Source organism: Theropithecus gelada, chromosome 10 (genome assembly GCF_003255815.1).
Source record: "Theropithecus gelada isolate Dixy chromosome 10, Tgel_1.0, whole genome shotgun sequence".
NCBI classification, from domain to species: domain Eukaryota; kingdom Metazoa; phylum Chordata; class Mammalia; order Primates; family Cercopithecidae; genus Theropithecus; species Theropithecus gelada.
The window spans coordinates 20,214,471-20,228,295 of record NC_037678.1 but is presented as its reverse complement, the minus strand read 5'-3'; the positions used below and the strand labels follow the sequence as shown (position 1 = coordinate 20,228,295).

The 13,825-nt window shown below is 49.9% G+C and overlaps 1 protein-coding gene across 3 annotated transcripts in view; it reads right to left on the bottom strand.

Moving 5' to 3' along the window:
• TBC1D10A (TBC1 domain family member 10A) overlaps positions 1-13,825 on the bottom strand; it is a 34,683-nt gene that overhangs the window by 10,143 nt on the left and 10,715 nt on the right. Inside the window, exons 1-2 of one of the 3 annotated variants that reach the window (XM_025399173.1) lie at positions 3,393-3,452; positions 2,339-2,438 (exon numbers count right to left, since the gene is read on the bottom strand). In XM_025399173.1, coding sequence (XP_025254958.1) covers positions 2,339-2,383 — 45 coding nt within the window. In that variant the 5' untranslated portion in view covers positions 2,384-2,438; positions 3,393-3,452. Of the gene's footprint in view, positions 1-2,338; positions 2,460-3,392; positions 3,453-13,825 lie in introns of those variants that run through there. The other 2 variants (XM_025399171.1, XM_025399172.1) reach the window with 2 other exon arrangements.

The following is a 13,825-nucleotide window of genomic DNA, read 5'->3' as shown; positions in this document are numbered from 1 at the left end:
TGAGAAAGTATTCCCAGAAACCACAGGATTACCATTCTCTGAGGCCAGGCCTTGGGAAAGGAGGTCTCCGATGAAAGCTGAGTGAGGCCACACCCTTGCCTGCTGAACTCTGTGAGGGCAGGGCCACTGCTTAAGCCTACCCCAGGGCAGGGCCCTGCGGGACAACAGCATTCCAGCCCCTGCCCTGCCTCCCTGCAGGACCAGAATTCTGTCCTAGACATGGCTGGGAGTCGCGGAAAGGAAGGCACCCTCCCAGCAGGACTTTGTATGAGTCCAGGAGAAGTGTTGGGTCTGAGCCCACTTCCTGAAACAGATATTACCCTTCCTGTGTCATGACTTCCTGACCAGAGGGAGAACTCAAGCCTCCACAGGCAGGCTGGAAGAGCCCCCAGGGCAGGGCCCGGTGTGGCCACAGCTGAGGTGGCAGGACAGGCACCCAGTGGATGGTTCTGGACTGGAGAAAAGCAGTGGGTTAGGCCTCTGGGCACGGTGGATTGAAGCACTTCCTGTGGAGGCCTCAGCTGGGCAGGGGCAGGGGCAGGTCTCGGGCTCTAACCACAATGCCAGGAAAGAAAAGGGGAAGTGCCCGCTGCTACTCTGCTGAGAGGTGCTCCCCAAAGCTCCCCTCTGGAATCCCTATTTTCAAGAACGCAGAAGGTCCCTGCCAACCACCAGTCACCACAACAGATTGCTGGAGAGCAAGCTACAGCTCAGAGTAAGAGCCAGAGGAACCATGAGGCAGGGAAACAGAGCCAGAGTCAGGCAGGAAGCAGCTGAGGAATAACTGTCTTAACATTGTTTTTTTAAAAAAGAGATAGGCTGGGTGCGGTGGCTCATGCCTGTAATTCCAGCATTTTGGGAGGCCGACGCAGATGGATTGCTTGAGCTCAGGAGTTCCAGACCGGCCTGGGCAACATGGTGAAACCCCATCTCTACAAAAATTACAAAAATTCCCCAGGTGTGGTAACATGTGCCTGTGGTCCCAGCTACTCGGGAGGCTGAGGTGGGAGGATCACTTAACTCCAGGAATTTGAGGCTGCAGTGAGCCAAGATCATGCTGCTGTACTCCAGCCTGGGTGACAGAGTGAGACCCCGTTTTAGATAGATGATAGATAGATAGATAGATAGATAGATAGATAGATAGATAGATAGACGGACAGAGAGACAGACAGAGAGAGAACAACAAGCAAGAGCCCAGGTCTGGGTGAGCCTCCCTTCTCATAGCACAGGGCTTCACCATCTATGACACCATCTACGAAGCACTTACCACCACTTCGTGGGGAACAACAACAGGATTATCACTCCCACTTGGCCAAAGAAACTGAGGTTGAGAGGGTGAGGTGACTTGCCCAGAAGTTCTATAGTTAGCCACAGGTGTGAAGAGAGGAAAGGAGTGGGGCTGGGCCCAAGTCTATATACCTGATGGTCGGTCCGGAGCTTTCTGTGAGGACTTGCAGCCAGCTGTGCCAGCCTGGACCAGACCAGAGTGTCAGCTGATGAGAGCGGGCAATAGGGTTCATTCTGTGCCTTGGGAACTTGTACAGAGAGACCCTAGCTGTAAGGCTCGGAACAGGCCTCCTCTAGGCCAGGTACTAACACCACCATGCCGAGGGCAGCCAAGGACATCAACACACACACTTAAGAGTGGTGGGCAAGAACATTCCCACAGGGCAATTGAGCTAGTGTCTAAAGATAGCCTAACTTGAAAAGGACTACTGGGTGATTTCATTTTTGTAAGACTATTATTAAACTGTGAGGTTACTTTCTTCTTTCTTTGGCCAGGAGTCAAGAGGGAGGTCATCAAATTAATCTAGAGGGTAAAGAAGGCCTCATACTGTGGTAGTTAAGAGGGAAGGTGCTAAAGGTACACTGCTTGGGTTCAAATTTTGATGACCAGGCCATCAGTAAAGTGGGGATACTACTATTACTAACCTCACACTAGGATGCTATAAGGAATTATCCCAAGCACAAAGCAAACGTTCCATACATGCTAGTTACTGGCAGTATTGTAAAGTCCTCCTTGATAGCTGGTAAGCAGCACTGAAGTCCTTCTCCTGGGAAGGCTATAGGAAAGCTGTGTTACAGCTGTTGGCTAAGAATGGCTTTGAGGTTTAGCTCCAGGACAACGTTCTGCATGAATCTGAAGTCACTGTGTGAGGGCCCAACCTTCCCCCTGCCTTCAAGCCAGCTTCTGTCTTGCACTGGCAGTTGGAGGACACCTAAGGCATCTGGCAGTTAGAGAAGCCCCTGCTTTCCTAAGCTGATGAAGTTCCTCCCTCTTCCTCCTCCTCCCCAAGCTGCCAACTCCCAGCCCGAGACCTGAGGCCAGGCCCCTCACCTTTTTGTGCTTCTTGGCCATCCATTTGTCCCAGTTGTTGAGCATGTCCAGCCACTTGGACTCCCTCTGCCTCAGCACCTCCAGGGGGACTTCCTCCAGCCTGTGGAGCAGAGGGCAGGGCCTGTGAGAGGTGCCAAGGGAAGCAAAGGCCCTGACTTCGTTCCCAGCTGCCAGCCTGGTCAGACCTCCATTCTTCCTGCCTACCATCCCTGCTGTTCCCCTCAGGACTGCTACCTCGGACCACCGTCCTATTGCAGAGGAGAGGGAACACGCCACCTCCCCACCCACTGCCTCAAGGCATAAGCTAGAGACACAGCAGGTGGTTCAAGTGCCTACTCCCCTAATGTGGCCAGGGGCCACGGTGCCTCTCTGAGGCAGAGGCTGAGTGAGTGTCTGCATCTGTGCACCAAAGCAAAGCATTCCTGTCCTGGGTCTGCCTTAGTCAATAAGCCTCTTCGGAGGGCCGGTATACAAGGTGCAGAGTTGAACACAAAAACTAGTCAAACGAGTACAGAAATAACATGCTCACCTCTTTACTTCAGCCAAACTCATTACTCAGAGTTTCCCCATTTATGCCCTGGCCCTTTCCCACCTCTCAGCCTTTACTCATGCCAGTCCCTTTGCAGGAATGTTTCCCAAATTGTCTCCACCCATCGAAATCCTACACACACTTCAAAGCCCCATCAAATACCACTTCTTATATTTGTAGATCTTCTGACCGGGCAGCTAGCACAACTGTGTTGCACTGTTCTAGGGCGAGGGTCTCCGGGCGGGTTGTGGGGATGCCGTCCCATGATTAAAACAAAGTCCTGACCCTCATGGAGTTGATGTTCTGGTGGGCACTGAATGTGGGGGAAACACCTCAGCACCAAGGTGCTTTTTTGTGCTTTCTTAACAGAAGAAGATATTAATGACAGACGAGGAAACAGGCTCAGAGAGGTAAGATACCCAGGAAAGGTATCTTGCTCCGCGTCCAACAGCAAATCAGTGGAAAAACCCAGACTCAAATCCAAGTCAGGTCGCAGCCAAGAGCCAGCATACAGTGCTGCCTGACCTCTCAGAAAGGAGCACAGGGTCAGAGGCAGCTCAGAGGAGGTTCTCAGGAACAGGACACGGTGGGGCTGGGGCTTGGCCCAGGCCTGAGTCTCTGATCCTCTCTCTGCCGGAAGGAAATATGCTACTGTGACTTTTACTGGTTGGAAGAGCAGAGGGAGGGGCCCTGGCAGAGCTGAGGCCTCTAAGACACAAAAGGGAAGGTCTTCTTCAGTGCATTTTATCTGGGGAACTGCCCAGGCCTGAGAGCAGCCTTGGAACTGAATGTCTGAGAAAGGACTACAGCCTAGGCAAAGGAGGCCCCCTCAAAGCACTGAAACAAGGCACCCCCCACCTTGAACTGCTGCCCCTCTCACCACCTAGAGGCAGAACTAGGACATGAGTTACTCCTTTCCATGCTTTTCCTGATAAGAGCAAAGCAGGGACCACGCCTTTACAAAGGGTCAGGTAATTTACAAAGGGATGTGTATCTCCGGGCAACCCCCAAACATCCCAGGAGCAGAAACTAAGGGCCCACACCTCCCAGGCCATGGTACCTTCCACCACCTATAATGCACTGCTTATGCAACAAGTCAGGGGAACAGCCTTCTAGTTAACCAGTCAGAAGGGTGCCCAAACTGAGTCAACAGGAAGTTCTGGCAATTATGGATATAGATAATGGCTGATCCAATATCCCCACTGCACAGACGAAGAAAATGAGGCTTACAGAGGGCAAGGTTTTCACTTGAGATTACCAGTTTCCAAAGAACTCATAGGTGATTAAATATGTCTATTTGATACCTCAACCCTCAGTCTGGCTTTATTGATAAAATCTAACTGCAGGGACTCAGAGACGCCCATTCTCCCAACTGTAGATACACAGAGGAACATGTTAAATTCGGAGTTCTTTTAACTGATGCCAGATTAACAGCTCTGGCAGTTTCAAACCCCCAGTGTCAAACCTCAAACCGGAATTTCAAAAGAGTACAAAACAAACTACCATATTTCCTGGATTCTAAGACACCACTGATTTTAAGCTACACCATTGACTTGGTAAGATCTCAGAAACAAACAAAAAAGCCACTACTACTTTAAATGTGCATGTCAATTGAAAGATCTGTTTTGATCTTTTAAATCCTAAATTGGGAAAATTTTGAGGCAATATGGCCATCTGAATGGCCTTTCCTTTAACAACAGAGGAGTTTAATCTACCTGGAGATGGTGAGAAGGAAGACACTGGAGGTCTGGCTATACCTGGCACTCAGCGTACCACATGCTCTCTAACGGCAGGTAGGTATCTCTAGGCACAGGATGTGCTCCTGAAACACTGCAGGCTATATATATATATATATAAAATTATTATTATTTTTAATCAGAAGGTTCACATATCCTTCAGTTAACTCAGTCAGGATCTTAGAAAGCATCTGATCCAACTGCTGTCTGATATAGAAATCCTTTCTACAATAGGCAAGTCCCCTTCCTTCTCTGAGCCTCAGTTTCCCTATATGCTTGTACAGCCTATCTTATGAATTGGAACCTCTAAGGATGCCCAGAGAGGAGCTGTGAGATGAAGCTGGGGCCAGAGGGGTCCCTGAAAATAGTGTGACAGTGTAGAAGCCCTGAGGTGGCTTCCTCCTGACAGTGGAGAGGGCAGGAACCAATTGCTAGTGAGAGAGAAGCTGGCCCGGTATAAGGGACCAAATGGCCCATGGGGGATGTCGCAAACCTGGAGGCCTCACTCATCCTCCAGAAAACCCCTCCTTCCTTAAGGTAGCCTAAGGGAGTCTCTGAAGCCAAAAGAGACAAGTGAGACCAGTTTCTTGTGGCTCAGTCACTGCTGGAACTCCTCCAGGGGTGGGCCTTCCTTACCTCCAGGTGAAGTCACCCTATTGTTAAACAATTTCCACTGCTAAAGCTTTCTTCCCCACATTATGCCAAAATTGTCCTAGTAACTTCTACCTGTAATCTCAACACCCCTTTTGAGGCCACACAATTCTAGACCCCTCCCATACCAGGCGCACACATTTTTATCCCTCATCATCCACTCACCCCTACCTGAATGCCTTTTCTTCTCCCTTCTCCAAGTGACAGTAACCCTTCAGAGCCCAATATTACATTAAAAACCACAACTACAACAATAATAATATCAGCAACAGTAGTTACCATTTGTAGATTATTTACTACTTATAATTTTCTTCTCAATGCTTCACATACCTTTATCACATGTACCTTTTGTAATAACCCTACTATAACATCATTCTCCCCTTTTTATTTTATTTTTTTGAGACAGAGTTTTGCTCTTGTTGCCCAGGCTGGAGTGCAATGGCGCGATCTTGGCTCACTGCAACCTCCGCCTTCCGGGTTCAAATGATTCTCGTGCCTCAGCCTCCCAAGTAGCCGGGATTACAGGCGCCCGTCACCACACTCGGCTAATGTTTTGCATTTTTAGTGGAGACAGGCTTTCATTATGTTGGCCAGGCTGGTCTTGAACTCCTGACCTCAGGCAATCCACCAGCCTTGGCCTCCCAAAGTGTTGGGATTACAGGCGTGAGCCACTGTGCCCGGCCCATTCTCCTCATTTTAAAGTAGAATTCGAGGCTTAGTAAGGTTAAGAGTGTTCCTTAAGACCATATAGCTATAAGTGGCAGAGCTGGGACTCAAACCCAGGCCTGACTGACTCTACAGCTCATGCTCTTGACCCTTGTACTACACTTCTCTGCCTCCACAGGCCAAACCCTCAGCCTCCACACAGCCTGCATGCCTGCCTGCCTGCGCAGATCTCGTAAAATGTCCTCCAACCTGAAGATCTTCATCCTGGCTCAGAACACCATGTCTCACACTTTTTAAACTGAGACCCACACAAACACACATACACACACACAACCAGGACACATTTTAGGAAACAAGTTGCCCTTACATATACTAATGCACTCTGATATTTCCAGATTGATTTTATATTATTCTCTTCTATTGTTTTAAATGCTGGTCACAAGCTCCTAAAACTGATTTCAGCACCAACTGATAAATGAGTCAAGCCATTAAGTGTGAAATACGCACTTCATTACCACTTGCTCATATTACTCAGCACTGTCCCTCCCCAAATGGACCAGGTCTTAAACTTCTTCTGTGACTCCCACCACACCCCGCCCCCGCAGGTGTTCAACAGCTGCCTGCCTGGCTTTCTCCATGACATCATTACGCTCATCTGCACTGCATCAGGGCTACAAGTTACTTCTGTCTTAGAAATTGTACGTGTCCCTCTAATAGCTCAGTGAAGTGGGGCCCTCACAGATTAATTACCATTTCCATTTGGCCCATGACAGACTTGGCCTGATCAGAGAGGTTGTATGACTTGGACAAAGTCACAAAGCTAATAAGTAAGTGGCTGACCCAGGGCTTCCCCTCTGTCACAGTGGCCAATATGCTACTTCTAGCTCCCCGGGGAAGGCTGTGGGGAAATCAGGCCCTTCTCCAGATGCTTCTGTGTGGCTCCATCTCTGGCCCCCAAGCCACTGGAGACAGTCTAACCCCCTCCTACAGTGTTCTGACTGCCTCACTGAGTGGCCTGCCCGTACCTAGCAATGCTCAGAGACACCAATACACTGGATGGGATGGTTTGCCAGCACAACCTCAGGTGCAGATGGTAAGCCTGCCTAAGCAATCTGGCTTTTTTTGTTGTTGTTGAGATGGAGTCTCACTCTATCGCCCAGGCTGGAGTGCAGTGGCACGATCCTGACTCACTGCAACCTCCGCCTCCTGGGTTTAAGCGATTCTCTTGCCTCAGCATCCCAAGTAGCTGGGGCACCACCACACCCAGCTACTTTCTGTATTTTCAGTAGAGATGAGGTTTCACTATGTTGGCCAGGATGGTCTCAATCTCTTGACCATGTGATCCGCCCGCCTCAGCTTCCCAAAGTGCTGGGATGACAGGTGTGAGCCACTGCACCTGGCCAGGGCAATCTGCCATTTGCTTGCAGCCCCAGCTTCTGAGGAGGAAAGGCTTAGAGGAGACAAAGGTGGCACCTAATCACAGATCTTGTCAGGCTCCTGGACTGGAACAGGCTTAGCCATGCTGTGCCATGTCATGGTCCAAGGCAGCAGTGACACTCTGCTGACCCCATTCTCTGTAGGTTCCCAGTTTCCTAGCGTTCTCCCAAAACCCAGAGGCTTGAGGCTTCCAAAAGTTCAGAAGGACAAGACTGCTTCCCAGGCTACTGAGACCAAGGGTTGGGGTTCTCTCTTCCCTTGTCCTTCTAGACATCTGCTTTCTGCCCAAGCACATCTCAGCACGTCTGGCTAGGCAGGTTCAGCAAGGGCAGTGCCCATGCCCATCACCTCCTTATCCTAGCCTGTCGTGGGAGATAAACCTGGATACCAAGGAACCCGTCTACACCCTCCTCCAAACCTCACTCCCTGAACCAGCTCAAACAAAGAGAAATACACCCTAAGCAGAAAGTCTGAGGTCACAGACCACAGGACTGATCCTCCTCTCACCCATCAGGGAAATCAGGTGGGGCGTAGGGTAGAAGAAATGGAGTGGGGACTTGAAGTCAACTGAGCTAGTACTCCAGTTCCTCTGTCTACTAACTGGGAGACCATGTGCAAAACATGTGACCTCCTAAGCCTCAACTTCATCTTTAAGTGGGGTCATAAAGCACACCTCATCTTTTATAGGGCTGCAATGAGGAAGAAATGTGTACAAGGGCCCAGCCTGGTAGGTGGCCAGCAAATGGCAGCTGTTAGGTGACTGGTATTTGCAGCTTAACTAGCACTTTCACATCTCCTTCCTCATCTGACTGGTCCCCATACACAGGCCTTTGAGGAAGGCAGGGCGTGATTACCACCATTTTACTCATGAAGCAATTAAGGCTCTGAGAGATTACTTAATTTGCTCAATGGTAAACAAACTCTAACTCCTGGCCGCTGATCCCAGCTCTACAGCTTTACAGCTGTGTGAAACAGGGCTGGCTGCTCTGCTCTCTGAGCTTCCAGTTCCTCATCTGTAACCCAGGAGGAATGCCACCTCCTCGGAGAGCATTGGTAAACATGATGTGAGGCAGTAAGAGCTGACACATTTCATGCGCTGGCCGTGTACTAGCTCTGCCAAGCACTACACAGGCACACAATCCCCCAAGGAAATAGCTTTAATTATCTCCATTTAATAGACAAGAACACTAAGATTCAGCACAGTGGAGTAATATGCCCAAGGTTACATAGCCTGGAAGTAGAGGCTGCCATCCGAGCACTAAACTCTCCAAGACATATACCACGCTCACACCACGGCTTCAATCCCTGTCACATTCTCTTCCCTCTTCTTATCACCCTCTGTGCCGAGAAAGGCAGGAGTGAATAATGTGAAAATAACCCCTCACGCTTGGGTCTCCAGGATGGAGAGGAGGCAGCTGGAGGAAGTCCCACCAAACTGTGGAAAACTGGGAAGTGGATGTGCAGGGGAGCAGGGCCATCACCAATCCAGAGGGCTTCCCTCTCCACCCAGAGCTTGAAAGTGAAGTGAGGACAAGCAAAAGGCTGACCTGTTTTGCATACTAGGCAACAACCTTTGGAGTTCACTACCCTAAGAGGTGGTAATGAATGAAGGTATAAATGGCTTTTAGACCAGTTCCATAAGAAGTGATGATGGGAAACCAAAGTGCAGGAAAGGGTAGGCTGGTGGTGTGCAAATGGCTGTCAGGACTGGGAAACCTATGAGATCATGCAGTGAGGCCATCCCCTCCCCAGAAGGTAAGCAGTCTGCCTGAGGCCACGCACACTGTGAGTTGGTAGGAAAAACGAAGACGGTCTGCAGCAGCCTGGCACTCCCTTCTGGGGCCCGGCCACCCCTGCCTGGGAGCCGGCTGGCAGTGTCCAGGCTCCCTGTCTGAGTAAGAGAATCTGGCTTGCTTCACTCTCCCTCCTTCCCAATGCAGGCTAATTCTGGGGCTGCCTGTCTTCCCCATGAGGAATTCCCTGGCTCTGCTCCTTCCAGTGCTGGGTCAGTGCACAATGGTAAACAGGTTCTCTCCACCCTTTACTGGCCTTGGTGCCCTGGACCTCTGCCCAGCTCTCCACTCCACTCAACTCCACCCTACTCAGTGTGAGAAATGGTTCCTTTAGGCACCAGCCTTGCTGGCTCCCAAAAAGAAAAACCAAGGAACCCACCCTCCTCTGATGCACTCATAGGGAAGGGCACAGACCACAGAAGAAACCCCAAAGCAGCTCTCCCTGACGACTGCAGAAAGGTGTTAGACAGGGTCTCACTCTGTCGCCCAAGATGGAGTGCAGTGGCATGATCTCAGCTCACTGCAGCCTCCGCCTTCTGGGCTTAAGCGATCTTCCCACCTCAGCCTCTTGAGTAGCTGGGACCATAGGCTCATGCTACCATGCCCCACTACGTTTTGTATTTTGTGTAGAGACAAGGTTTCGCCATGTTGCCCAGGCTAGTCTCAAACTCCTGGGCTCAAGTGATCTGCCTGCATCAGCCTCCCAAAGTGCTGGGATTACAGGCATTAGTCACTGTGTGCCGCCCGAGACTATTCTCAACAGAAGACATCCCTTCTCCAAATCCCAGCTCCCACCAGGCAGAGTGCTGCTTGAAATTCCCTTGCTGGTGACTGGGTCCTTGGATCACAATCTCACTGCAGGCACCCAGGGGCCACCCTGACTCATCCTTACCAAACTGCTAGATCTCATTGATAGATCTTGCCAAAATTAGTCTTGACTCACTGTTTATATAAGACCTCTCCTCTACCCAGACTCGTCCATGGCTCCCTACTGCCCTCATTATCCAACAGAAACCTCAGGACCTGTAGCTGGGCATTATGGCACACGCCCTGCAGTCCCAGCTGCTCGGGAGACTGAAGTGGGAGGATCACTTGAGCTCAGGAGTTTGAAGCTGCAGTGAACCATCACTGTGCCACTGCACCCTAGACCGGGCCACTGGCTCACAGGGCAAGACCTTTTCTCAAAGCAAACAAACAAAAAAACAAATAACAACAATAACAACACCAGAAAAAACAAAGAAACTTCAGGCCCTGGCTCTCAAGGCCTTCCTATTCCCCTGCACATCCCTTTCTCCCCTAGTCCCATCTCTAGAGGCCCCTACCCTGAGCCATCTTCCTTCAACCTCCATTCAATTTTGGTGCCATCCTCTTGGGAAGCCTCATTCCGAACTCCTTCTCATCTCTACAAAGCCTCTCCTAACTACTCCAGGGACAGAACACAATCAGCCCCTCATTATATTCCATGCACACCTTTCTAGAACCTGTGTTCCAGGCTCTGAATCTACAAAGATGAATAAAATGTGGTCTCTGCCCTTGAGGAGGTCAATCTGACAGCGACAAATGGGTAGGTAAATAACTAGCACACAGAGAAGAAATGCCATCACAGGAGCATGTAGAGGGGGCTAGGAGACTGCAAAAGGACCCCAGGGTGAGGATGGGCTGTTTAGAGAAAGCTTTAAAGGGGTGTTGACTTTTGAATTGGAGTTTGAAGGATGACAGCAAGTAGCTAGGCTGAGAAAGGGGAAAGGACACACCAGGCAAAATAGTATGTTCAAATGCAAGTTAATAGAAAAGGGAATGACTTGTTCGGGGAATGTGAGCAGTCCAGTGGGACAGGTGGAGCTTCTCCACCTGAAGGCTGCTCTGCAGAGGCAGCATTTCATGAGAAGGTGCATTCCTGGAGGGCAGGGGCTCTCTTGGCCTCATTCTCTGCAGTGTGTCCCAGGCCTGATACCTAGCTGGTGCTCAACAAATATGTGTGTGTGTGTTGTTGTTGTTTTGAGACGGAGTCTTGCTCTGTTGCCCAGGCTGGAGTGCAATGGCGCAATCTCAGCTCACTGCAACCTCTGCCTCCCGGGTTCAAGCTTTTCTCCTGCCTCAGCCTTCTGAGTAGCTGAGACTACAGGCATGTGCCACCACACCCAGCTAATTTTTGTTTGTTTGTTTATTTATTTATTTATTTATTTATTTTAGTAGAGACGGGGTTTCACCATGTTGGCCAGGATGGTCTCAATCTCCTGACCTCATGATCCACCCACCTCGGCCTCCCAAAGTGTGGGGATTACAGGCGTATAAGCCACCTCGCCTGGCCAACAAATGTGTGTGTTGACTGATTCATGAGCTTGGTGACCTCAGACCCTCTGAATTTCATTACGTGTTGTCAGCAGTAACGAGGGAATATGCTCCTCTACCTTGAGATCAGGTGGGTAAAGCATAGTAAGAACTTGGTAAAGAGCATTCCCTCTCTAGCCTGGTACCAGCTCTAGATCCTCCTCAAAGCCCAGCACAGGGTTGAGCACAGATCTGCTTGATGATGGCATTTTATAACATTACAATTCTAATATTCAATTAACTTAACTGAATTCTGTTATAACACTTACCAGTCGCTTGCTATGCACCAGACACTGTGTTCAGCACTTAACTACTTTATTTCATTTAATCCTGACAAGCCCATGAGATAAGTCCTCTAATTATCAACTCCCTTTTGTGAATAAGGAAACTCAGGTTCTTCAGAAAGACAATAACTGGCCAAAGTCCAAGTCAAGCAGGGGATGGCACTGGAAAGTGAATCCAGGCCCTGCTCATCTCTCCCTCTGTCACTCAACTCCACCACCAAGTGCTGTCCAGTAGGCTAGGGATACATAGCCTTGCTCCTGAGGAGCTTGGAGCTCAGTGGACTCAGAGACACAAGCTGTGTGATGCTTGGCAGGTCACTTTGCCTCTCTGGGACTTGGTTTCTGCTTCTGTAAAATGGGGACTACGATGATAAATGCTCTCACAGAATTAAACGAGGTGATGTAGGTGAAAGCCTCATCCATCATACAGGCTCCTCTATGAAATGGCATTACAGTGACTATCCTGGGAGGATGGAGGGGTCACTCAGAAGCAGAACAGGAAGCTCAGGATGAAAGTCTACATGGTGCCAGGCACAGTAGCTCATGCCTATAATCCCAACATTTTGGGAGGCAGAGGCCAGAGGATTGCTTGAGGCCAGGAGTTTGAGACCAGCCTGGGCAAGAGAGTGAGACCTTGTCTCTACAAAATTCTTTTAAAAATTAGCCAGGCATAGTGGTGCATGGCTGTAGCCATAACTACTCAGGAGGCTGAGGTGGAAGATTGTTTGAGCCCAGGAGTTCAAGGCTGCAGTGAGCCATAATCATGCCACTGCACTCCAGCCTGGGCGACAGAGGAAGACCCCAACTCAAAAAAAAAAAAAAAAAAAAAAACACAAAAATCCCACAAAAAAACCACAGAGGAGGGTGGTGGTAATTATTAAGCAAACTTGGACTCCTTCCCCAAGCGACTGCTACCACCCAGGAGGACAGAGGCCCTGGGCAGCACTCTGGTTGCAAGCCTTGAGTTGAATCTTTTGGGAGGCCCACCTTTGCTCTTACTTCTGCTTATCTTTACAGACCAAAGAAAGGGAAGGTCAGGCCCTCAGATCAGAGCCCTGCTCCAGATGACTCAGCGAGGAACTCATGGGGGGATTCCCAACCTGCCCTGGCAGGCCAGGAAGCTCCAGACCACAGGCTGAGTGGGACTGGCTCCTGCCTAACCCTCACAGTCATGGGTAGGTTGGAAGAGCATGTGAGGGAAGCCAGATCTTCAACCCAAAGCTGCATTGCTCTCTTACCATTATGCTAAATGCCTGAGGTGAAATCTCACAGGGTAATTTACACTTGAATTGTGAGAGCCACCATGTTCCACAGAGCCCTTTGTGACAGACACTGTGCTGAGTGCTTTACTAACAACATCTCCCTTAATCCTAATAATACTCCCACTCCCAATGCCACCGCCACACCCAGCTAATTTTTTTGTATTTTTAGTAGAGAGATGGTTTTGCTATGATGCCCAGGCTGGTCTTGAACTCCTGGACTGAAGTGATCTGCCCATCTCGGCCTCCCAGAGTACTGGGATTACAGGCGTGAGCTGCAGTGCCGGCCTACGTTCTCCTTTTTTGTGAAGCCAAGACAGATGAAAGGGAAAACAGCAGCATTCTCCAAAAGTGGCTGGCCAGGGAAGATCGCTTCTGGACTCAGTGTCCAAGACCCAAAGCACTGAGGAGGGACAGGAGTTCTCCAAACTTATGCTCCTTCACCGGGCCACTCATGACCCAGCTGCTCCTGCCTTGTCTTGGGGTACATATGAGGAGCTGTGTGTGGAGTCCTGGGACAGGAATTGTGTCATCCTTCATGACAACTTAGCAACAAAAACAACCTGAGAAGCCTGGTAGGAGAAGTGCAGACACTTGGGGCTGGGCTGAAGTCCTAAGCTGGGACAGGAAGGGAAGGAGGAGAGGCCACACAGTGGTCACCAACTTTGGTAAGATGGGAAATTGGGAAAGAGGAGTGCTAGGTGCCAGGCCCAGTTCCATCACTTGTTCACCTATGGTTTCCTTATCAGGAAATAGGATAAAATAATAGCCTACCAATTTCCCATTGCTCCCATAAGGGTC